Here is a 24610-nt window from a genome sequence, read left to right on the forward strand (position 1 = left end):
CGTGAATGTAACTTCGAGACAAATGAATCAGGGCATGGTTAGTCTAATTCAATCAGGGCGTGGCGACTCTAATTAGCATATGCAAATTCTTGGTACGAACCTGCTTACGAAGTTAAAGATGCAACGCGCCAGCTACAGCTAAGTGTCATATGTTTATCTTCCTAAACAGACAAAAATACTAGATGTTTTACGTAACTAGCTTATATATGTGTGCATGCCTGTTCTTCCGTAGATCTCTAGAATGAAATTAGCAGGCATCTTAGGCGGGAGGGGGATTTTCAGATTCTCATGACTCCTCTTTGGACCCTGCCGGCCGTGTCTATGAGAGAGCTCTAGTTTTACCTCCTGAGGGACTGAGGTTACATCAAAGACGCAGAAACTTTCTTGGCAAACCTATAAGCGTCATCTTGCGGGTTAGCGAAATTCTCAGAGGGCTAAATATTTCCTTGTGCTGTGACTCAACTGTGTAAACATACATCACAAATGCTTGAGGGATTTAGCGCTATCTTACAAATTTCAGAATGCTAGAACAAAAAAGAAGATAACCAATGGAGATTTCTTAAATATATATCCGTGTGGTCATAACCTGGACTGGAGAGGTCACCCCTACACTAAGGCTGAAACAGTACCCAGCTGTGCACCAGGATCTAGCACCAGGGGCCCAAAGTGCGCACAGAAAACTACTCATTTCCACTAACGCTATAGTAGCTCTTTTTCGCCTTGGACAACATAGTTGGGTTACTATTGTGTCGGCAACCCAAGGCTAGTTTAATAAAAAAAATTTAATGTGGAAATACAATTACAGTCAGTTTACATTTAAAAATGCTCCATAGACATAGATTATAGTACTAATATTTACAACATTTGGCATTCCTAACGGCTTAATCACACCAGGCTAGTAAAAAAAAATTTTTTTTATGTCGACAATGCTAATGCAGTCCGCACGAACCTCTTCAGTCTATAAATCAGGTTATTGTATAAATCTTGTTCTCGTTTGCAATCAGACGTTTGTCAGAATTTGATAACAATAAAGTTATGTGAAAGTAGGCGCTGATATCAACCTTTAGGCACGTAGGTTGTGAGCGACTCTTATGTTTAAAATGCTTCAGAACAAAACTCAACATCATAAACTTGCTCCTCCACTTCTCACATATATAATTCTGAGCTGCTTTTTTGTTTGTGTGTGTTGGTTATGGCGTCTTATTAGCTACAACTTCTATCCACCTAATTAGGAGGTATATTTTAAATGTCCTTTAATCCAAATCTTCACATCATATTTTACCCATCTTGACATTTAAACTTAAGCAAATACATTTTTATACCTGATTTCTTTCCCTACAGTGACCCTGCACAGACAAAGCAAAAACAAAACAACAACAAATAAGTAAATTAATTAATTAAAAATGTCCACACATTTTTATACAAATGCTATACATTTTGATACAGAAGTTCTGTTCTGGCTCAGTCTGAGCTCTCATACTGAAAGGCTAATGTTCCTGCTCACCACAGAGGATTATGGAAACAGACCGCGCATGGGCATATACCATGTGGGCGGGAAAGGGGGGGGGGGGGGGTGGCTGAGATTTGTTTCCATGGGAAAACAGGGCAGTTGGAAAAACATGCCCTGCTTCATTATACTCCTGAAGTAGACCGCCACCAGGACTGCATGGTGGGACAGGCCTCAGGTGTTGGGGTTCATCGTTTATTTGTCTCTGATCTGTCCTTAGAGAGAAAAGGAGAGACAGTGAGGAATGACAACAAACCGCCTGTGTGGACACTTTTGGAAGAGTGGACACTTTTTTAAAAGACAAATGGGGATTTAAACATTATAAATGCAGTCTTTGCTAACATCTAAATATGATTAATCATTATAAAACTCACTTTTTGTTGAACTTTTTTTTTTGTTGAAATTGTTCCCAGATTAAAAAATTCAGGGTTTAAATTTTGAGGTGGAGCCTAATTCTGAGACAGTACATGAACAAGACCAAGAATATTGTCTAATGGGTTAGATTATGAACAGTATGAATGTAAATCTGTGATTAATATATGATATACAGGAGTAAGCAGTTCAGTTAGGTTCAGAGACTTTTTCATTTGTTGTTTTTCATTGTCGGCACTGTAGCTGTTTGTTACGCCAAACTAGTCTGAAAATGACTGTATGACTGTGGTGACAAGCGCGATGGTATGAACGTAGAACGTCAAGTTCTCGTGCTGCAGATTTCCAGAATTACAAAATTATAGTAACTACAGCACCACCTGCCTGTGGTTATTGGCAACACCACAATCTGGCAATTCACACGAACCCAAATAGCCTCAAAGACACAGTATAGTATATACAGTTCAGTTTCCCCGGCACAAAAAAACCCCGAAAATATTTAGTGGTGTAATATATTCCGAAATCGAGCTAAATGTGTGTACGGAGACACAACCAAATACCGAACCATTACTTCGAGATGTGCGTGCTACGTGTTCATGCAACGTCAGTGCGTGACGTAAAAAAGGCACGAGCACCGTCCCACGTTTGTAAAATGAATTAACAGGACCACGCCCATCAAACAACGCCCACCTGAAACTCCGCGCAAACGCGGGTGACCAATCAGACGCGAATAGGGAAATGTTGGTTAGCTTGATTGGAACCCGTGGTTTATATCCACCACGTGCAATTATGGTTTTGTTTGTAAATAAAAACAATGGATAGGAAACCAAAGATCAAGCACTTTAGATGTAAGCATGTTTTACACATGTACACTCCATGATGGTCAAGGTCTGATGTTTATTACAAAAAACACTGCATGAGTGGTTTTGTCTAAAAAACTGCAGTATAAAATACATGAACCGTATTGTTGTAACGCATTTTATTGAAAACACAATGTCGAGTAAAAAACAAGTATGATAATGACAAGTCAACTATAGTCATGGGTGTTTTGGGGGGAAAAAATCTCTTATTTTCTTTCAACTGAAAATTTCTTAACAGCTTAATAAATACAGAGAATCCAACATAATGGAAACGCATCAACGAAACAGGATGTAACTGCCTTCTAATCTGACATGGGCCACTGAGTTTCTGTCACACATACAGAGTTTTAACGTTCTTCTCACATCACGGGCAGAACCAAACGAAAACATGGAGACGACAACCAAGGGGGATCCTCTTAACACACAGAGTAAACGCAAGGTGCCCTCCGCTGCCCCGAGAGTGCGGGGTACAGACGGCATGGAGCTCGGTGAGATGAGGAGGAAGATGAGGGGCGTGTGGAAGATCGGGCACGTCTCCCAGGAATCAGGGTGCATGAACGCAGAAAACATCTGAGTCACTCCAAGCCTCTCTGTGCATGTGTCACACCGTGCTGCTCACCATGGAAACAATCAAGCTGAATAGTCCTGCCAAATCAACATGGTTACTATAAACAGAGCAACACACACACACACACACACACACACACACACACACACACTCTTCCATAGTACTCATCTTCTCCAAGACACAAGCAAGGCCCTGTTCCTAACCTTCTAAGGGATGTCGGATCACCAGTGATTGCTCTGCTTGTCCAGAGAAGGCTCTGTCTGATCTGAGAACAGTCTCTGGAGGGCAAGACGAACCACCCCAATGGACATAAAGACGTTTTAACTGTCAACTGCAGGTGGGAAACTTACCACTCTGGGCTTTTTGTTCATCTTCATGTCAAATCTACAAACAGAAAGCAAACATTAACATTCCTGGCTCCATGATGTGGTGGTTCATTCAGTGTGTTTACCTGAACAGGTAAAAATGTAAGAATACAATGGATATATATATAATGAATACATTACCAGCTAGAACAGGGTACACAAACTGAAAGATCACCCCACTGTTGTCAATGAACAACATCAATAAAAATGCACATGCCAAAGAAAAAACCCACAAACATGCTGGGAAAATATGACATAAAAACAAACAAAAATTTTGAACTAAACAAATCCACAATGCCAACGGGCAGACAGACCTGAACAACAAACCAGAGAGAGAGAGAGAGAGAGAGAGAGAGAGAGAGAGAGAGAGAGAGAGCAGAGAAAAGGGGAAAAGACAAAAGGCATGAGGACATGAAGTTCAGACTTACTCAAAGTCATAGTCAAACATGGCGGAAGGACTGAGGGAGGCAGCGTTAGGGGCGAGAGGAAGAGAGCATCACAGGTTAGCACACTAGCCTGCTCACACTAAGGCTCAGTCCCAAATCACACAACCTAGTGCACTGTTCAGGGCGCTAGGGTCAGATGTCAGGTCCAAAGCAATCTATCAGACTAAGGTGTTAGGAATGAGCAGAGGAAGGTGAGTGGCTGTGTGAAGGCAGGGAGACGGATAAACCACGCTGTTCAGGACGGACGTCTGACCACTGCCCACCCAGTTAGACAGAGAGGGGGGAGAGAGAGAGAGAGCTCCAGTACACACTAGAGGGCACACACAGGATTTCGCCAAAACAACACACACACCACCACACATCATCTAATCATTCCTCATTTCCAAAAGCATCAGCTCTCAGCTCTATGTGCAAGTTTAACAAACAGATGGCTGAAAAGGATCTGTGATCTACATCATATATGCAAAGTACTGAAATTAAATTCAATGAAGATTTCCAATGAAAAGATTGGCAACTCTAATTAAGGCTACACAGCTGGTTCAGGCCTTAGGCACGTTCCTGTCAGCCCACAGCTCCAGCGCCGAGCTGGGAAACCCTGAGCAGTTAGCAGACCTCCACCCAGACCGGCCTCAACATGAGCAGCTAGCAGACCTCCACCCAGACCAGCCTCACCATGAGCAACTAGCAGACCTCCACCCAGACCAGCCTCACCATGAGCAAATAGCAGACCTCCACCCAGACCAGCCTCACCATGAGCAAATAGCAGACCTCCACCCAGACCAGCCTCACCATGAGCAGCTAGCAGACCTCCACCCAGACCAGCCTCACCATGAGCAAATAGCAGACCTCCACCCAGACCAGCCTCACCATGAGCAGTTAGCAGACCTCCACCCAGACCAGCCTCACCATGAGCAGCTAGCAGACCTCCACCCAGACCAGCCTCACCCTGAGCAGCTAGCAGACCTCCACCCAGACCAGCCTCACCATGAGCAGCTAGCAGACCTCCACCCAGACCAGCCTCACCCTGAGCAACTAGCAGACCTCCACCCAGACCAGCCTCACCCTGAGCAGCTAGCAGACCTCCACCCAGACCAGCCTCACCCTGAGCAGCTAGCAGACCTCCACCCAGACCAGCCTCACCCTGAGCAGCTAGCAGACCTCCACCCAGACCAGCCTCACCATGAGCAGCTAGCAGACCTCCACCCAGACCAGCCTCACCCTGAGCAGCTAGCAGACCTCCACCCAGACCAGCCTCACCCTGAGCAGCTAGCAGACCTCCACCCAGACCAGCCTCACCATGAGCAACTACAGTTGTGATCAAATTTATTCAACCCCCAATGCTGCGAAGGGTTTTATGGAATTCAGTGCACATTTGTAATTGTGTTCATAATGAAATCTTACAAGGACTTGTTAAAGAACTAAATGCAACTAAGATAGCATCAATTTTTTTGTCATAAAGTATTAAATGGCCTTTTTGTGATTTCTTCATTGACACAATTATTCAACCCCTTTACGACTACCACTCCTAAGAACAGAGGTTCATTCCAGTGTTTTCCATCAGGTATTGAAAACATCTGTGGATGTCAACGAGCAGCAATCAAGCATGATAAGCACCAATTAGGCAGATTTAAAAGGACTGTGATACTCAGCTCCTTCTAGACATCTACTGGTGTGTTTCCAAGCATGGTGAAGGCAAGAGAATGGTCCCAGAAGACAAGAGAAGAAGTTATTGCTCTTCACAAGAATGGCAATGGATATAAAAAGATTGCGAAGTTGTTAAATATTCCAAGAGACACTATCGGAAGTATCATTCGCAAGTTCAAGTTAAAGGGCACAGTGGAAACGTTACCTGGTCGTGGCAGAAAGAAGATCCTGACCGCGACTGCTGTGCGCTACCTGAAGCGTAATGTGGAGAAAAATCCCCGCGTGACTGCTAAGGAACTGAAAAAAGACCTGTCAGATGTGGGCACTGAAGTTTCAGCTCAGACAATAAGGCGCGCACTGCATAACGAAGACCTCCATGCCAGAACGCCCAGACGCACCCCCTTGCTGACTCCAAAGAACAAGAAAAGTCGACTGCAGTATGCCAAAAGTCATGTGGACAAGCCACAAAGGTTTTGGAACAGTGTACTGTGGTCAGATGAAACTAAATTAGAACTGTTTGGGACAATGGACCAGCGCTATGTTTGGAGAAGGAAGAACCAGGCTTATGAACAAAAGAACACCTTGCCTACTGTGAAGCATGGCGGGGGGTCAATTATGCTTTGGGGCTGTTTTGCTTCTAATGGTACAGGAAAGCTTCAACGTGTGCAGGGTACCATGAATTCCCTTCAGTACCAGGAGATCTTGGAGGAAAATGTGATGGAGTCAGTCACAAACCTGCGGCTTGGGAGACGTTGGACCTTCCAACAGGACAATGATCCGAAGCACACATCCAAGTCCACTAGAGCATGGTTGAACATGAAAGGCTGGAACATTCTAGAGTGGCCATCGCAATCACCAGACTTAAATCCAATTGAGAACCTCTGGTGGGACCTAAAGAAGGCAGTTGCAGTGCGCAAGCCTAAGAATGTGACTGAACTGGAGGCTTTTGCCCATGAAGAATGGGCTAAGATACCCATAGGTCGCTGCAAGACACTTGTGTCAAGCTATGCTTCACGCTTGAAAGCTGTCATAACTGGAAAAGGATGTTGTACTAAAAAATAATGTCACTAGGGGGTTGAATAAAACTGATAATGATGTGAGCACAGTAAAGACATTTGTGGTTATTCCATCATAAATATTATGTTATGTTTGTCTAATTTATAAGTGCCTCTTTGATATAATTGTAAATAAGATGACTGAAATGATCAAAATCAATGTCAAACTGGCCAAAACACTTGATTTCAGTGGGGGTTGAATAAATTTGATCACAACTGTAGCAGACCTCCACCCAGACCAGCCTCACCCTGAGCAGCTAGCAGACCTCCACCCAGACCAGCCTCATCCTGAGCAGCTAGCAGACCTCCACCCAGACCAGCCTCACCCTGAGCAGCTAGCAGACCTCCACCCAGACCAGCCTCATCCTGAGCAGCTAGCAGACCTCCACCCAGACCAGCCTCATCCTGAGCAGCTAGCAGACCTCCACCCAGACCAGCCTCATCCTGAGCAGCTAGCAGACCTCCACCCAGACCAGCCTCACCCTGAGCAGCTAGCAGACCTCCACCCTGAGCAGCTAGCAGACCTCCACCCAGGCCAGCCTCACCCTGAGCAGCTAGCAGACCTCCACCCAGGCCAGCCTCACCCTGAGCAGCTACCAGACCTCCACCCAGACCAGCCTCACCCTGAGCATCTAGCAGACCTCCACCCAGGCCAGCCTCATCCTGAGCAGCTAGCAGACCTCCACCCAGGCCAGCCTCATCCTGAGCAGCTAGCAGACCTCCACCCAGACCAGCCTCACCCTGAGCAGCTAGCAGACCTCCACCCAGACCAGCCTCATCCTGAGCAGCTAGCAGACCTCCACCCAGACCAGCCTCACCCTGAGCAGCTAGCAGACCTCCACCCAGACCAGCCTCACCCTGAGCAGCTAGCAGACCTCCACCCAGGCCAGCGTCACCCTGAGCAGCTAGCAGACCTCCACCCAGACCAGCCTCACCCTGAGCAGCTAGCAGACCTCCACCCAGGCCAGCGTCACCCTGAGCAGCTAGCAGACCTCCACCCAGGCCAGCGTCACCCTGAGCAGCTAGCAGACCTCCACCCAGACCAGCCTCACCCTGAGCAGCTAGCAGACCTCCACCCAGACCAGCCTCACCCTGAGCAGCTAGCAGACCTCCACCCTGAGCAGCTAGCAGACCTCCACCCAGGCCAGCCTCACCCTGAGCAGCTAGCAGACCTCCACCCAGGCCAGCCTCATCCTGAGCAGCTAGCAGACCTCCACCCAGACCAGCCTCACCCTGAGCAGCTAGAAGACCTCCACCAAGCCCAGCCTCACCGTGAGCAGCTAGCAGACATTCGTTAGCCACCTGGACACCAAGCTGCCATCCATGCCTTACAGAAAGAGCTTATGGAAGTGTTTCCACAGGTTCTCCACCCAAACGGACCTGCCCGGGCAGGTTCTGTGTATGAATGCTACTGGGATTCTTTTCAGTTGCGCTATGACAACAATATAAAGGACTGGAACCTTCTGACTACCAGCCAGTGTCTATTCAGCTGGACGCCAAACTTGTCTTGGCTGGTGGATGTGCATTATATACAGTAGATGTAAGCAGACTGTGTCTGACTCTCCCTCCCACAGAGAACTGTTCATTTAAAAGGTCTGTCCGACCACTAATTAATAAATATTAGTAACATCAGCAATGTTCAATCACACAGTACACCTTCCAGAGTACCACACACACACACACACACACACACAACCAGTACCCATGAGGTGAAGCTGAACCCAGCAGGAGAGACATAACCCAACCAGCTAGGCTACGCACAGCCCCACTATGGAACTGCCCCATTAAGGACGCCCCCCCCCCCCCCTCGTGGCCTTCACTGTGGCTACCTGTGGCGGTTCTTGTTCTTGCGTTTCTTGTGGCTGCTGTGGTGTCCTGCGGCGGCGGCCGTGGAGCTGGTGGAGGACGCAGCCTTCTGGGGCTTCAGGTCCTGCAGGGCACCGTCAGCATCCTCCGCCTCCTCCTGGCCCGGCTCGTTCTCCTGGTTCTGGAGGTCCGGGGACGTGTCGCTCTCTGTGCCGCTGCCCGCCTCACCTGCATGCGCACACAGACTGTTTTCATACACTTTCAGGACAGCATAAAACCTGATAAATCAGAAGTAACCTGCCCTGTTATGACAAGCTGAATGTAAAGAGTATTTTACAAATGCTAGAAAAGGTGAAAACAAGTTCAGAAAGTTCTCATTACCAATATGCTTCCAGAGACTAAGACTGGTTAACACACACACAAGGCGATGCTCTGTAGACTTGTGTGGTGAACAGGACTAACAGAAAAACCTCACGTGTGTTGTGAAGAGGTGAATTAGTGAGACTCACGCTTCTCGCTCATGTGGTCAGGGATGCCCCCCAGGGCACAAACAGCCTGTCAGGATGACACGGAGGCAAAGTCAGCAGCGCCCAGTTAGTACACACAGTGCATCTGCAGTATCCAGAGAGCAGCTTACATAATACAAAACAACAACAAAAACAAGCCCAGCACCTCAGTTCCCTCCTAGCAAGACTCTCAATTACAGACACGTCGTTACAGCCATCTTGCCTTTTAAAGCTGTTACCATAGATCAGGGGTCGGCAACCTTTGAGACATGAAGTGCCTTTAACAAGTCTAGTCAATGAGTGTGCCACTATGGCGGTGAGTTTAAATTGTTGATGGGGGTGGGGTGTAAATGGACTCAAATGAAGTATTATATCGCGATCGATCACCAAGTATAAACACCTCCGCCGATCGCGCGATTTGTGCGGAGTCGCGCGCTACGGTCACTCGCGAAAGTATAATCCACTAATATCATAATTTATATTCATTTATATATATTTTTGCTGATGCTGGTCCAGCGTGTCGCGTGCCAGTGATTATGCCTCGGCGTGCCAAGGGTGGCACGCGTGCCATAGGTTGCCGACCCCTGCCATAGATAACGTATAGAATCTTGACTTTAAACCCAGTCCTGGCTAGGTGTAAACTACGTGTTCCGAGAGTTGTGACTGATTTAGCTTACAACCAGGCATGGTGGTGACACCAACCCATGGAGCATTTAGCTTACAACCAGGCATGGTGGTGACACCAACCCATGGAGCATTTAGCTTACAACCAGGCATGGTGGTGACACCAGCCCATGGAGCATTTAGCTTACAACCAGGCATGGTGGTGACACCAGCCCATGGAGCATTTAGCTTACAACCAGGCATGGTGGTGACACCAGCTCATGGAGCATTTAGCTTACAACCAGGCATGGTGGTGACACCAGCCCATGGAGCATTTAGCTTACAACCAGGCATGGTGGTGACACCAGCCCATGGAGCATTTAGCTTACAACCAGGCATGGTGGTGACACCAGCCCATGGAGCATTTAGCTTACAACCAGGCATGGTGGTGACACCAGCCCATGGAGCATTTAGCTTACAACCAGGCATGGTGGTGACACCAGCCCATGGAGCATTTAGCTTACAACCAGGCATGGTGGTGACACCAGCCCATGGAGCATTTAGCTTACAACCAGGCATGGTGGTGACACCAGCCCATGGAGCATTTAGCTTACAACCAGGCATGGTGGTGACACCAGCCCATGGAGCATTTAGCTTACAACCAGGCATGGTGGTGACACCAACCCATGGAGCATTTAGCTTACAACCAGGCATGGTGGTGACACCAACCCATGGAGCATTTAGCTTACAACCAGGCATGGTGGTGACACCAGCCCATGGAGCATTTAGCTTACAACCAGGCATGGTGGTGACACCAACCCATGGAGCATTTAGCTTACAACCAGGCATGGTGGTGACACCAACCCATGGAGCATTTAGCTTACAACCAGGCATGGTGGTGACACCAACCCATGGAGCATTCGGACAGCAAAAACACTCACAGAACATCCATGTTGTATGTGCTGTATACAAGTGATCATGAACTGGATGTCCTGACTTTACTAGATACAATCCAAAGAGGACTTGAGGAATGAGGGTGGAGGAATGAGGGTGGAGGAATGAGGGTGGAGGAATGAGGGTGGAGGAATGAGGGTGGAGGAATGAGGGTGGAGGAATGAAGGTGGAGGAATGAGGGTGGAGGAATGAAGGTGGAGGAATGAAGGTGGAGGAATGAGGGTGGAGGAATGAGGGTGGAGGAATGAGGGTGGAGGAATGAAGGTGGAGGAATGAAGGTGGAGGAATGAGGGTGGAGGAATGAAGGTGGAGGAATGAAGGTGGAGGAATGAAGGTGGAGGAATGAAGGTGGAGGAATGAAGGTGGAGGAATGAGGGTGGAGGAATGAGGGTGGAGGAATGAGGGTGGAGGAATGAAGGTGGAGGTACTGACTGCAACTGATGTCACTGAGGATTTGCTGAACAGGCGTTCCGCTTCCTTGAACTTTCGGTTCCTTCTGTCCGTCTTGCTATTGGAGTTCCTAACGAACACAACAAATGTAAAAAAACTGGCATACATGTATTTGAGTTGAGGGCACATATGGCCATTTCTAACGAATCAGGTGACGGTAAAGACGTGTCTCACTTCTGGTTGGTGAGGTAGCGGTCCCATCCCCTAATGATGTTCCCGTACATCTGTGTGTCCTCCAGATAGCTGCCTTCAAATGCATAGATTTGCCTCTCCAAGTTTACCAGAGTTTCCTGAGCAATGAGAGAAACATTTATTATGATTTAACCCCCAGTTTGGTTCTGCCAGCCTGAGGATTCATGTCATCTAAAGAGTCCTGAAGAACAAAAAGATGGTTACACCAACATGCACCGTGCACAGCAAAAACAGCTGGAATATCGACTCCGTTACACCTGCAAGTAAAATATGTACTGAGTAAATTTATTAAATTTTTTAATTAGCATTTCTTGGCAACTCGGACAAAGGCCACATTTGTTTCTGACAAAAAGCTGCATTTTCTCAAAGTCTGTTTTCTCGATAATGTCTGATTCCCGGTGGATGGACAAATAATGAGTGGCCAGCCTAAACCGTTAACTTAAGAATGCCTAGTTCTGTCTTACACAGATAAGCTAACGTCTCTACGCGAGAACAACGGGCGAACAGTCGCTCCCGCCAGCCGAGCTGGTCTGAGTCAGGCCGCTCTCTGTACGTTAGCGAGTTCTGGCTTAGTTAGGTGTAGCCAAACTAGATCACTATCATAGCAAACTAGGTGCTAGTTGGTCACTAATGATCGACTGCTATTTATCTCGCGGGTAGAATATAACGGGCTTTTGCCCGTGACTCTAGTTATGCTCCATAAAGACGCCAGTGTGCTGCATTAACCACCTACACAGATAAAGCTAGCTAGCCAGCTTAGCTATCGGCTAACGAACGGTAAGCTCAGGTCCTGGACTACGCATTAATTAACGGCTTCTACGCCGATTAGCTACAAACTGTGGTTATATAAGACACGAAGTTGGGTATCTAGTTACCGCGAGTTCCTGTTTCCTCTTTACGAGCTCAGAAAGCTCCCGGCGGGTGTCGGGAATCTGAGGTGGAGTCGCTTTCGCGTGCATCGCCATGACGAACCGCCGACCAACAACAACATGAGCGCGTTGTACATCCGGGTCAGCGAACATCCATTTCCGTAAGCCGTGCAATACAGCGATCGACCACTGGGCGGCGCGCGAGTGTTTCGGTGCGCGAGTGTTCCGCGTTATTTTCCCTCGGCACGCTAAATTACGGGACGATCGGAGGCGTTTGGTTATCATGGCAACGTGTGTTGACATGGCAGCCAAACCGCGTGAAACTTTGTTAAAGACACCCGTGATTGGTGAGTCTGCTTAAATGTAAAAAATAGGTAATTGAGTTAATTGCAGTATGTATTTATTATGCAATAAGATTATTATGCCTGTTTATCTGTTTTGAAGATAACAGTATCTCTCTCTCTCTCTCTCTTCTCTCTCTCTCTCTCTTTCTCTCTCTCTATCTCTCTCTCTCCTCAGCAGACATGAGTCAACAGTTATTCTTAGTGCTGTGGTGAAACGTAAAAATGGAAAAACCAGTACAGAGAAAAGTGACAGAAAGTGAGTGTTTTTAACCTGAAATGGGCCTATAATTCAGAAATCCAGCCGTTTCTGCATCATGTAGCCTACTGAGCTAAGCATGCCAGCCTAAAATTACTTATACTACTTAATCAACATGTTTGAGTTTTCACACTGCAGATTTTATTGAAGTTTTAATATTTCTTTAAAAAAATTCAATTATTCTACAATTATAAAAAACAGTCTATAGGTTTCCTGGACCCTCATCCATTCCCACCAAATACCAAACAGTCGTCATCAACAACACAGAGAAGAAAGGCTTCAGTTCCCAAACCAAGCGCTTCACAGCCAATACGGTAAGATCCTCACACAAAATAAACCCAGGGTTCCCAAGAGCTCTAAAGATACACCACTAGACCCTCTTATGTGTTGGCTATGGAGGCGGAATATTTAGAATGAGAACCCAGGTCCCGGTTCATACCTGTCTCACACATTACCTGTTTATTTAGAATGAGAACCCAGGTCCCGGTTCATACCTGTCTCACACATTACCTGTTTATTTAGAATGAGAACCCAGGTCCAGGTTCATACCTGTCTCACACATTACCTGTTTATTTAGAATGAGAACCCAGGTCCAGGTTCATACCTGTCTCACACATTACCTGTTTATTAAGAATGAGAACCCAGGTCCAGGTTCATACCTGTCTCACACATCTGCTGCTACCAGTAGTCCATCTTTCTCCATGAAAGGAACCGGAGGCTTTGCGTCTAAGGTGAGACTCTTCACACTTCACATAAGTAATGGTAATACTGTAAGAGTATGTGGCCCTTTAAATATTCACACGGCAGTTGGGAATCTGGGCCCTGGTGTCCTAGGTATATTGTGTCTGGGGTGTATTGTGTAGGACGCTTGGTGTCCAGGGTGTGCTGTGTCCGGGGTGTACTGTATTCAGGGTGTACTGTGTCCAGGGTGCACTGTATTCAGGGTGTACTGTGTCCAGGGTGTGCTGTGTCCGGGGTGCACTGTATTCAGGGTGTACTGTGTCCAGGGTGCACTGTATTCAGGGTGTACTGTGTCCAGGGTGTGCTGTGTCCAGGGTGCACTGTATCCAGGGTGTACTGTGTCCAGGGTGTACTGTGTCCAGGGTGTGCTGTGTCCAGGGTGCACTGTATTCAGGGTGTACTGTGTCCAGGGTATACTGTATTCAGGGTGTACTGTGTCCAGGGTGAACTGTATTCAGGGTGTACTGTGTCCAGGGTGTGCTGTGTCCAGGGTGTGCTGTGTCCAGGGTGCACTGTATCCAGGGTGTACTGTGTCCAGGGTGTACTGTGTCCAGGGTGTGCTGTGTCCAGGGTGCACTGTATTCAGGGTGTGCTGTGTCCAGGGTGTGCTGTGTCCAGGGTATACTGTGTCCAGGGTGTGCTGTGTCCAGGGTATACTGTATTCGGGGTGTGCTGTGTCCAGGGTGTACTGTATTCAGGGTGTGCTGTGTCCAGGGTGTACTGTATTTATGGTGTGCTGTGTCCAGGGTGTACTATATTCAGGGTGTGATGTATTCAGGGTGTACTCTATTCAGTGTGTGATGTATTCAGGGTGTACTGTATTCAGGGTGTGCTGTGTTCAGGCTGTACTTTATTGAGACTGTACTGTATTCAGGGTGTACTGTGTTCAGGGTGTACTATATTCAGGGTGTACTGTGTCCAGGCTGTGCTGTGTTCAGGCTGTCCCACTTTTGTTCTTTAGGCTGTCCGAGCAGGCCGGCGCCCACAGAGAGGAGTTCCGGGTCCTAACACCTACAACCTGCAGTCCTCGTTGCTCCGTAAAAACGACTTCAGCAGAGGTGTTTCCAGAACCTTCCACCAACCAATTGCAGTCAAAGTAGTGGAGCCACTGCAAAAAACACCAGCCCCAAACCAGTACAATGTCAGTGGTAACAAAGACATTTAAAAATTCCTGAGGTTTTGGGAGAAATCTGTGGTAACAGCTGCTGAGTTCACAGCTTAACAGAGTCTAATGTTAATCAAATACTTATGTTGTATATTTTTCATTATAAGCTGCAGATCAAATTGGAGCTGGACTAATTATCTGTCTCAAAGTTGAGTGTAATTTGTGGATTTCACTGGCAGGTTTGCTACACTGGAGTTCAGGTAAATTCAGTGGTGTCAGCTCAGTCAGCGTTTCTCTCCAAAACCAGAAGAAACAGCAATTTTGCAGGCTCAGAAAAGGGCCCCTCTCCATGTGAGTCTTGTGATCTCGATGAGTCTGAGATATAACGGCTGTGTGCCCCAAACTAACAGTAGAGCATCTCTAACACGTGTGTCATACTCCTCACCCTGAGGGTGGATGCTTCACTTATTTTGAATTTATAACCTCAATCCCAGATTAATTTCTTTAACTTTTTTCAGTGCTGTTTAAAATGAAATTGAATGTCAACTCTGCAAATGCAGCTTCTAAAATCCTTTCACTTAACGGTATTTGATTCCTGACTGGACACTGAAGCTCTCATTAACCCTGCCATTTGCCCTTTGCCCTTTGCCTTCTTGGTTTGATTTTCTGCAGGCCATTACAATGTGAAGGAGACAGTGACCCAGAAGGTCCCTAAAGTGCCTGTCTCCTGCTTCAAGTCCACCTCTGCCAGGATTCAACCCCTGGCTGACAGACAGGTCCCAGGCCCAGGGGCCTACAGCCCTTACCAAGGCCCAGAGACTGTTCACAGGACCATCTTCCCGTGAGCACAAAGGCACACGATGTCCGCACATCCCTTATGCCCTTGATGGGTTTTAGCTCTCAAATAAACTGTCATTTAAATGAGATTCAAACAGGAAAACAGCTTTCACATGCACTAACCGTGCATCAGAGCTGCATGGTGAAATGTGTGTGTTCCAGGAGGAGGAGCTACCTCGGGATAGCTGCTCCTCCTGTGCCTCTGCCCAAAGAACCTCCGCCACCCGGACCGGGTCACTACGACATCGTGGACTACGCTGGTCCGTCCAAGCACCCCATGGCCGGCGCCGCCTTCCTGTCTGGAACGAGCAGGTGGCGGCAGGAGACCAGAGCTCACAGCGGGCTTGGACCAGGTAACCCCGCCTCCTCTCTCTGTCCCATGGCAACCCTTACCATGGAGATTATAAAATGTCATAATTTTTATTTGTCAGAAGGAATCATTACAATAGGTTTGATCATGTTGTGAATGTTTAACAACATTAATTTAATAGTAACAATGATATCCATTACCAGTCCAGTTATATTTGGTATTTAGTCATTATTAAACACTTCACTTTATTAAATACTTAAATAATTGTAATTGAAGAGTCTAATTTCTTCATGATAGTATTTGTTTTATACATTATTCACCATGCTCGTTGTAAAGTCATGTCCATAATTTCTCTTTTCTAGGTTCCTATGAACCAGATGTGCTCACAAAGCAGTCATTTTTACACAATCACGACAACATCTGGATACCAGCCTAGAGCAAAACAAAACACAAAATTAAAGTCATTCATCAGGACAGGAAATACCTGTAAGGACATTTTGGTCTTATGTTGCATTTTATTCACTACCAGCAACTTTGTCATGTGCCCAGCAGAACGATTATGATGAATTAATTTCTATAATGATGAACCCGTTTTACAGTCTAGCAGTGGAGGGTAAAGATAGAAAAGTAAAGCAAAACTAAAGACACAGAGTGAATCTGGAAGGCTGGTTCACATTTGAGGAAAGAGGCTGGACTATATTCATGACATCATAACACCCTGATGGACATGATGACCAATGGGAGGTGCTGTGTGGTAATTTATGTGAGGTTGCAGAATGTGAAACAGATTCCTCCTTCGAGCCTCCATGTTTGGTCACACGCATCATGTACTGAAAAGCAGTTCAGCGAACCAGCCAGAACAATAACACTGCGCTGCTGTAGCACACGATGCTGTGTACTGTGCTGGTACCTTCAGTGCTGACGTCAGCTGCACTGGAGAGATGATCTGAGATGTTGGAGAAGGAGAGCTCACACTGCCTCCTGCTCTGCAGCGCCGCACTGATCTCTGGGACGTGGTGCACTTCAACACAGACGCCATCGGCTGCAGGCATCACAGGCAGCGTTAAAGTCGCCCTGTGAACGGATCTTACCGTGAACTCACTAACCAGCCTACCACGTTTTACAATGAGTCAGAGCAACAGCTGACAACATGAGCGAACACAGCTGCGCTTGCGGTCTGTATGTGCTCTTCATCTGATCTCAGATCAGATGGACTGCAGTTTGGTGTGAGGAATGCCTGCACGGCCTGATCCTGGATCAGGAGGGAGGTGGTGTAACAGGAGCATGCAGACACTACAGCTGCCATGGGCACGTTGGGGGCGTGGAGGTGTATTTAATCAATGTGAGCAATGTTGATTAACAGACATTAACCTTTTGAGATCAAGCACCAGACAATCAGATTCAGATATTTGCCATCTTAAAATGACATGAATTCCATCACTGTCTACCTTCTCAGTTCACATATACTGCTAAACATTTACACACCACTGTTAAAATGCACCATTTCTCCATTTATGAGGAGCTGCAGCTGATAACAGGATTCTGCCTATGGTTGGGGAGTGGCTCACTATCAATAGCCACTGGTCAGATGTGTCCGTGCTGTCTGATTTTGCAGCTGTCGTTCTCACAACTTTGCCCACCCTCTTGCTCTTGACAGGCAACTCTTTGTTGCCGCTCGCTTTCTGAAAGTCTGTTCTTGGAGTGTTTCCAGGAAGAAAGAAACACATGGGGTTTCTCAGCTCCCGACTGTGACTGTTCATAACTCTTCGTCTGCTGGGGACGGGGAGGGGGATGGAGATGGGGACGGGGACGGGGACGAGGACGAGGAGAAGATGGGGACCGTGCTGCTGATGCACCCGGACGCTGCTAGTGGTGGTTTACGTGTTTCAGAAAGACTGAACAGGGCTTCAGCGTGTAGGAGCTCTCTGACACCTGTTGCTGTGTCATGCTTGATATCAGGTTCAGAATGACAGCAGCTGTGAGACCCTCCCACAACACTACACATGCCTCCCTGCCCTCAAATTCCCAGAGGGCTTTGTGGCATATCATGTCATGTGCAGGAAGGCCTGTTGTCAACACGGTGCGCGCTGCACTGCACAAGAAACACGACTGAATAGTGACAGTTCCTTTCAAACCGAGCCCTGTTCGGCTAGCGATCACTGTGTCCTCCAGCAGAAACTTACCTCGTGACTAGGTCACATTGTGCCTTCACAACCAACAAGCCCAGACAATGGCCAGGTGTGTCTATAATGCTCATGATTGTGGGATCAGTTCTTGTAAGGTCCTCCATGGTTCCTGTCAGTTCATATTCACTGTCGTTTCCTTTCAATGCCCTGAAGCCAGTGTTGTGAATGGTTGTCTTTTTTGGTATATTAGTAAATAATGCGTATGAGCTGAGATGGGTGTGTGAGAGCGGAGGAAAAGCTAACCTGTGCATTGCTGTCAGCACTGGTGCTCAACGTTGTGAATGCACGTCTGTCAAGTCTGACGCTATGCTGTGATGTGTCAGACTGTATCTGATGTGTTTCTGTTAACCTGCTGAATACATTCCTGTACATTCCTCTTGACATAAAAAGTTTAATGATGGTTTCTCTGAATCTGCCATCTCTAACGACTTATTTTTTACTGTGTATGTTAATTTAGATGGTTCCTTCCATTTCTCGTAAAATGTCATAAACTTTTATCATGTTCCCTGACTCCTATTTTAGAAGATTCTCTGGTGGACTGAAGACATGAGAGGACTTGGTGTATGTCAATCCCACTCATATTATATCACATATATCAGTAACTAACTCATATCATCAGGATATTGCAGATCAGAGTACTACAGATCACTAACTCCACATGAGGTCCTCTCTGAGAGACGTTGAGGACAAACGCACTGAAGAGCCTTGAAGAGTTCTGAGAAGGTTCTGAGAAGTTGGGGCTTGCTTGGGCCTCTGGGAGCTCTGAGAACTGGAGAAAGAGCAGCACCTCAATCAGTTGAAGTGTGCTCAGATATTTAAGTAGTGAAGACATCAGCCTATGCTTTCCAGACACAAGTATAGAACATAGCACAGCATAGTAAGATCAAAGGACCCTAGAAAACAGGACAGGAAGGCACAGGTGATCTCCCTTCCAAACAAGCTGCCTTCAGTGAAGTCCACCACCCAGTTAGGGAGCCGTTCTCCATCAGTTATGGCAGTTCGTCATGGAGACTTTCTGACTTTCTGATCGTGTGTAGAGCGGAGCTGAGGTCTACAAACACAGGTCTGTCATAGACGCCTGAAGGGTCCAGATGACTGAGGACATAGTGTGGGCTCACGCTGACTGCATCATCTGCTGAGTGGGCTGTTCTATAGGCACGAATCACGCAGTGGGGGTGTCAGAGATGAACCAGATGTTCAAAGCATTTTGTTATTGATGTTAAAGCTACTGGCCTGTAATCACTTGTGTGGGTGTCATTGTGCTTCTTTGAAGTGTGTGGGTACTTTACATGGAGCGCAGGGGCATTTGAAAGATTATTCGTAAGCACATGGCAGCCTTGTTTGCACTGTGTTTTAGTGTGTCAGCCGAGATTCCTTCTGTTCCTCTGGATTTCCTAACATTCTGACATTTGAGTAACCTGTAATTATCCCCTGTATCTCCTGGGAGGGGGGATCTAAGAACCAGTAATGATGTGAAATTACCACCATGCTGTAGAGGGGTTGTGGGGTTTAAACCCCAGAGCCAGACAGTCCTAATACCTACATTTTGAAACTTTGTTTGATTCTCCTGTCTGTTGCCCCCTCTGTCTGACCTTTGATCCTTCTTAACCAACCCAACTCCTGTGTGAACCATAGTTTGTTGTTGGATTTGACCACAGTTGTGGTGGAAAGGCAGATTTGCTCACTGAATGAGATGTTAAAGTTCACAGGGTCTGTATAAGAATCTGTTGAGCCCTAGGAAGTGTCAGTATAAGAGTCTGTAGAGCCCTAGGAAGTGTCAGTAAGAGTCTGAAGAGTCTGTAGAGGAATCTTGTCGTGTTTTCCAGTCTCAGGTGCTCATATAGTCCAGGAGTATTTCCACTGCGTCTGATGTCGGCCTTTACCCCGCACTCCTGCCCGGTTGAACTGTTTCACACTGACGTACTGCAATCTGTTGATCAGTTGTGATGACTGTGCTCCGGGAACAAAATTCTGTGATTTTGTCACACATTCTGTGAGTAAACCTGCCCAATTCTACTCTAGTGCCACAGTAACGAAAAGCCAAGCAGGTCTGACCATTAACTCAGCCTATATACCCCAACCTAAACCAGAAAGTAAGCCCTCACAGGAAATAACAGATTAGAGGGGGAAGTAGACAAGAAATGCCAGGAAATCAACAAACGCCGACAACAACAACAAAAACACGATGGACAGGCTGACGGGGTGGGGCAAATGAAAACAGAACAAACAGCAGCTGCTAATAAGAACAAGAGGAAGAGGAGAACCGAACCGAGGAGGACTCCAGAAGTAAATGTGCAGGGGGTTACGGCACCACCGTCGCGTGCTCCAGTTTCCACACTGGAATGTAGTTTCAAAATAAGGAGCACACTCCCTCTGATGGAGTAATCCCCTCTCTCAAAAGACGCGTGTCACAAAAGTCCAACTCAACCCTGTGCTCCAAATATAAACCTCGACATAGGGGGGAACCTTTCTAGGGACTTATTAATTTTTTAGTTGAAAGTCTAAAATCAGAAAAGAAACTCGAACAATTGTCAACAAGACATGATTATTTTTGATGTATTAATCGTTTAACGGTGGCTAAGCAAAGTGATTTGATTTGAAACACTGTTCGCAAATGTTTTGCTTCCCTTCCACGGAAATGGTATAGTCTTGTGGCGAGGCAGAGACCGTCCCGCACAGCCAGCCGATTCCTCCAGCAATACTAATGCAGCGGGCAGCGCGGCGGACTCGGTCCCCATAAACCATATTTGACTTTTAACTGCTGAACCGGGGTTTTTGTAGTCAAAAGTGTGACGGAACGGTCGTAGTTATCTGTAGTTCACGCAGTTGTTGGATGTTCGTGTTAAATTTGGACACCGATTCGTTTGGTTTTCCATATGAAGTAGCGGCTCTTCGGGCGTGTTTTAGTGAAGAATCTGGGAGTTCCTCTTCTCACTCCATTACACCACTGATGGAATGACGGACGGCGGAGAGCAACAGGGAAGCGCTTAAACACACACGACATGGAGAACAAAGATCTTGAGAGCAGCTTTGAGGAAAAACTGACGCTGACAGAAAAAGGTATGTAAGATGAAATGGAGAAATAGGAGAAATATCAAGCAGAGGTGCACGTAGGAGGCGGAGGCGGAGGGAGACCCCTCGGTCAGAGCTGCGGTGGTCGGTTAAAGCTCGGGGAAAAACAGCCTGTTTCATCACACAACTTTTCTGTTGCCTTTTTGGACCAAACCATTTTTAACTGCCACAGAATTGCACAATATGTAGCCAGTTCTTTCGGACTATATTCGTGGCCACATTAATATCATTGTAATTAGTATGTGACACGCCTACGGACAGTATTAATACGCCAGAGGTCATCCGTCACCTGTCAGTATTGTTCCGTGTAACGGTCCTAATGTGCACACAACGGTGAGGGGGTTATTTATTTATTCACTTGTTTATTCACATGAGATAAAATCATGGTTTTACGGTGTCCTCGGCATATTAATGAAGAATAACCTGTATTTAGACTGTCATGCCCAGGTTGGCGATATGCGCAACACTATCCTTTGGTCCTAGTAGCGGATGAAACCCGTTGACGTGAGGACGTTTTTACACTCACACTTTCATTCTGCTTGATGTCAAATACGGCGACGGCTTATTTGAGATTCGGACAAGCCTGATAAAAACCCGGTCGTATATATAATTTGAAAGACATATACGTGATGAAAGTATGTTTTCAGGGTTTTATACATGTTTCCGAGGGGTGCAGGTTGTATCACGTCTCTGCAGTCCTCATAAATCAGCTGTAGCAGCGTTAGACCTTCACTGGTCCAGTGGTCAGTACTGGCCCGATGATTTCTCACGTTGGTTCCTGTGTCCGTGTTAGTACTTTCCAAAGGTGAACACATGGCTTTGGATAGTTATCAGTAAAGTGTGAGTTTTGAGTATTAAACGCAGTGTTGTATGGAGGACGTGTTAGGGTATAGACACACATTCCTACCCGGTGACTGTACGGAAGGCGGCGCTGCTCGTGTCAAACGGCGGCTTCGCTCCTACACAGCTGCAGACGCTAGAGACCGGCATTAAAGATACAGGTTTACTCTCTAACCTGGGGCGGTCAGGGTTAGTTTACCTCTCTCTCTTACTCTCTCTCTCTCTCTCTCTCTCTCTCTCTCATATGCATTCATGTAAAAGTTGGTGATACAGATATCTGTATCTGAACGTGCAGATATTTTGCAGTACAGGTCTGGTGAAGTATCCCTATTAAAGCCTCTGACGATATCATATATCTGATAAAAGCAGGCTTACCCTGAATGTGAATTAAGGTTTGTTCTGTGAATGATGGTTGACTTTATCTCTCCTAATATCAGAAGAAAAACATAAGGGTTCTTAATGTGAGCCCCCCCCCCCCCCCCCCCCATCACACATACACCCACACACACACATGCACGCCTTATGCATGGTGGGATGAGAGTCCTCAGACACACCACTGCAGACCTCTTAACTGACATGTTTCCAAGGTGACAGACAACACAGCAGGGAGTTCCTGTTAGACATCAGGGTGTAGAGCAGCATAGTGCTGTGTACTAGAGCATCTGATAACCTCCAGCACCCCTGGTGTGTGGATACACTTAGAGTCTGATAACCTCCAGCACCCCTGGGTGTGTGGATACACTTAGAGTCTGATAACCTCCAGCACCCCTGGTGTGTGGATACACTTAGAGTCTGATAACCTCCAGCACCCCTGGTGTGTGGATACACTTAGAGTCTGATAACCTCCAGCACCCCTGGTGTGTGGATACACTTAGAGTCTGATAACTTCCAGCACCCCTGGTGTGTGGATACACTTAGAGTCTGATAACCTCCAGCACCCCTGGTGTGTGGATACACTTAGAGTCTGATAACCTCCAGCACCCCTGGTGTGTGGATACACTTAGAGTCTGATAACCTCCAGCACCCCTGGTGTGTGGATACACTTAGAGTCTGATAACCTCCAGCACCCCTGGTGTGTGGATACACTTAGAGTCTGATAACTTCCAGCACCCCTGGTGTGTGGATACACTTAGAGTCTGATAACCTCCAGCACCCCTGGTGTGTGGATACACTTAGAGTCTGATAACCTCCAGCACCCCTGGGTGTGTGGATACACTTAGAGTCTGATAACCTCCAGCACCCCTGGTGTGTGGATACACTTAGAGTCTGATAACCTCCAGCACCCCTGGTGTGTGGATACACTTAGAGTCTGATAACCTCCAGCACCCCTGGGTGTGTGGATACACTTAGAATCTGATAACCTCGAGCACGCCTCTGTGTGTGTGTGTGTGTGTGTGTATGGACAGTGAGTCTGATAACCTCAAGCATGCCTGAGTGTGTGGATATATGGAGAATCTGATAACCTTGAGCATGCCTGGGTGTGTGTATATACAGAGAGTCTGATAACCTTGAGCACATCTGGGTGTGTGTATATACAGAGAGTCTGATAACCTTGAGCACATCTGGGTGTGTGTATATACAGAGAGTCTGATAGCCTCAAGCATGTCTGGGTGTGTGTGTGGATATACAGAGAGTCTCTGTCTGATAACTTTGGGCACCTGGATGAGATGTGAGGCTCAGCAGATGCTGGAATCTTGTTTTACTGTTTGTGTGTGCGTGCGCGCATTTCTGAGTGTTTTGGGCATAGGACCAGAACTCACCCACAGTGGTGAGTTCAAAGCGATAGTGTTAGTCGGTCGCCAAAGGAAAAGCAATGCGCTCTATCTCTCTCTCTCTCTCTCTCTCTCTCTCTCTCTCTCTCTCTCTGTAAGAGCATGCAGGACCAGTGTCTATATTGCTGGCATTATAACCATTGCTTTTGGAGGTTATATGGTGTCATTTTGATAGCAGTGAAAGACAGAAGAAAGACAGAGGAAATCAGAGTAATTGTGTGTGTGTGTGTGTGTGTGTGTGTGTGTGTGTGTGTGTGTGTGTGTGTGTGTGTGTGTGTGAGACCTCAGCATCCAGAACACACGCCACTGTATTTCTTTAGTTTTGACCTAAACAGTGACATGCATGTTTCTTTGAAATGCCCTAAGAAATAGCAGCTTTTAGACCTGTGATGTCTTTGGAGACATGTTTATAGATCATTAAAAGAAGACTTCCTGTCCCGCACCCCTCCTTCACGTACGTCCCAGAGGAAGGCAGGAAGTAGGCGTTGGGAGCAGGAAGCCGTCCTGCTGCGTGCGCCGCTGGGCTGGAAGTGGCTGCCTCAGCCTGTCCTGAGTGAGCCGTCGGATCATGTGATGTGGTCTCGTCTCCATCTCGGGCTCTCACAGTCACCCTGGAAGCATTTCCTGGCTCTCCTTCCAGACTGCACGGCGGCTCGGACATTTCGGTCTCAGTTCAAAGGTTCTGCACTCTGCTGGTTAGCTTCACTGCTAAAGAACAGAGTCTGAGCGACACTACTGCACAATTACTGTTTAATCTTTCACCTGTGGTAACTGCTCTTTAAGCTTATGGTAGTGTCATAAATCGCACAATAAGGCTTGAGAATTAAAGACTCGTGATGTTTGATGTCACTCTGCACTCACTGTGGTCCAGAGCCAACTGACTAACCTGAGACAGACATGTTAGTTCTGAGTCTGGTTTGCTGAAACATTGTGGTGTTAAGGTCATCTTCAGT

At 46.9% G+C, this 24610-nt stretch overlaps 3 protein-coding genes across 12 annotated transcripts in view; 2 read left to right on the forward strand and 1 right to left on the reverse strand.

Moving 5' to 3' along the window:
• Positions 1–2830: 2830 nt before the first annotated feature.
• meaf6 (MYST/Esa1-associated factor 6) lies at positions 2831–12355 on the reverse strand. 2 transcript variants are annotated; one of them, XM_077006113.1, is made up of 8 exons: positions 12201–12355; positions 11308–11423; positions 11116–11203; positions 9130–9175; positions 8644–8848; positions 4098–4127; positions 3655–3688; positions 2831–3381 (listed from the first exon to the last, which is right to left on the reverse strand). In XM_077006113.1, the coding sequence occupies exons 1-8, from the start codon at positions 12345–12347 to the stop codon at positions 3367–3369; spliced, it is 681 nt and encodes a 226-aa protein (XP_076862228.1). In that variant the 5' UTR covers positions 12348–12355; the 3' UTR covers positions 2831–3366. The 2 variants fall into 2 exon arrangements, with proteins under 2 accessions (XP_076862228.1, XP_076862229.1); XM_077006114.1 differs by lacking the exon at positions 4098–4127 and having other exon boundaries at positions 2833–3381.
• Positions 12356–12400: 45 nt separating this feature from the next.
• On the forward strand, positions 12401–16282 carry stpg1 (sperm-tail PG-rich repeat containing 1). Of its 5 annotated transcripts, none has more exons than XM_077006107.1 (9): positions 12401–12541; positions 12717–12794; positions 12996–13108; positions 13427–13525; positions 14497–14676; positions 14880–14991; positions 15313–15481; positions 15640–15830; positions 16150–16282. In XM_077006107.1, the coding sequence occupies exons 2-9, from the start codon at positions 12761–12763 to the stop codon at positions 16221–16223; spliced, it is 972 nt and encodes a 323-aa protein (XP_076862222.1). In that variant the 5' UTR covers positions 12401–12541; positions 12717–12760; the 3' UTR covers positions 16224–16282. The 5 variants fall into 5 exon arrangements, with proteins under 5 accessions (XP_076862222.1, XP_076862226.1, XP_076862225.1 ...); XM_077006111.1 differs by having other exon boundaries at positions 15690–15830; XM_077006108.1 differs by having other exon boundaries at positions 12419–12541; positions 12714–12794.
• Positions 16283–20649: 4367 nt separating this feature from the next.
• The window catches only part of map7d1b (MAP7 domain containing 1b), a 48941-nt gene continuing 44980 nt past the window's right edge, over positions 20650–24610 (forward strand). For 3 of the 5 annotated variants that reach the window (XM_077006105.1, XM_077006104.1, XM_077006106.1), the window contains exon 1: positions 20651–21033. In XM_077006105.1, coding sequence (XP_076862220.1) covers positions 20976–21033 — 58 coding nt within the window. In that variant the 5' untranslated portion in view covers positions 20651–20975. Of the gene's footprint in view, positions 21034–24610 lie in introns of all 5 variants that reach the window. The other 2 variants (XM_077006102.1, XM_077006103.1) reach the window with 1 other exon arrangement.

Source organism: Brachyhypopomus gauderio, chromosome 5, assembly GCF_052324685.1.
Source record: "Brachyhypopomus gauderio isolate BG-103 chromosome 5, BGAUD_0.2, whole genome shotgun sequence".
Classification (NCBI taxonomy): Eukaryota; Metazoa; Chordata; class Actinopteri; order Gymnotiformes; family Hypopomidae; genus Brachyhypopomus; species Brachyhypopomus gauderio.

What these genes read in the sequence shown, in the direction of transcription:
- meaf6 (XM_077006113.1), bottom strand. Translation starts at nt 12,347, where the DNA reads ATGTTCGCTGACCCGGATGTACAACGCGCTCATGTTGTTGTTGGTCGG. An exon ending in CGCTACCTCACCAACCAGAA is followed by an intron (nt 11,204 to 11,307) that starts GTGAGACACGTC and finishes TGTGTTCGTTAG; the next exon opens with GAACTCCAATAGCAAGACGG. An exon ending in ATGTTTGACTATGACTTTGA is followed by an intron (nt 3,689 to 4,097) that starts GTAAGTCTGAAC and finishes TTCTGTTTGTAG; the next exon opens with ATTTGACATGAAGATGAACA.
- stpg1 (XM_077006107.1), top strand. Translation starts at nt 12,761, where the DNA reads ATGGAAAAACCAGTACAGAGAAAAGTGACAGAAA. An exon ending in ACAGAGAAAAGTGACAGAAA is followed by an intron (nt 12,795 to 12,995) that starts GTGAGTGTTTTT and finishes TATAAAAAACAG; the next exon opens with TCTATAGGTTTCCTGGACCC. An exon ending in CAGCCCCAAACCAGTACAAT is followed by an intron (nt 14,677 to 14,879) that starts GTCAGTGGTAAC and finishes TTTCACTGGCAG; the next exon opens with GTTTGCTACACTGGAGTTCA.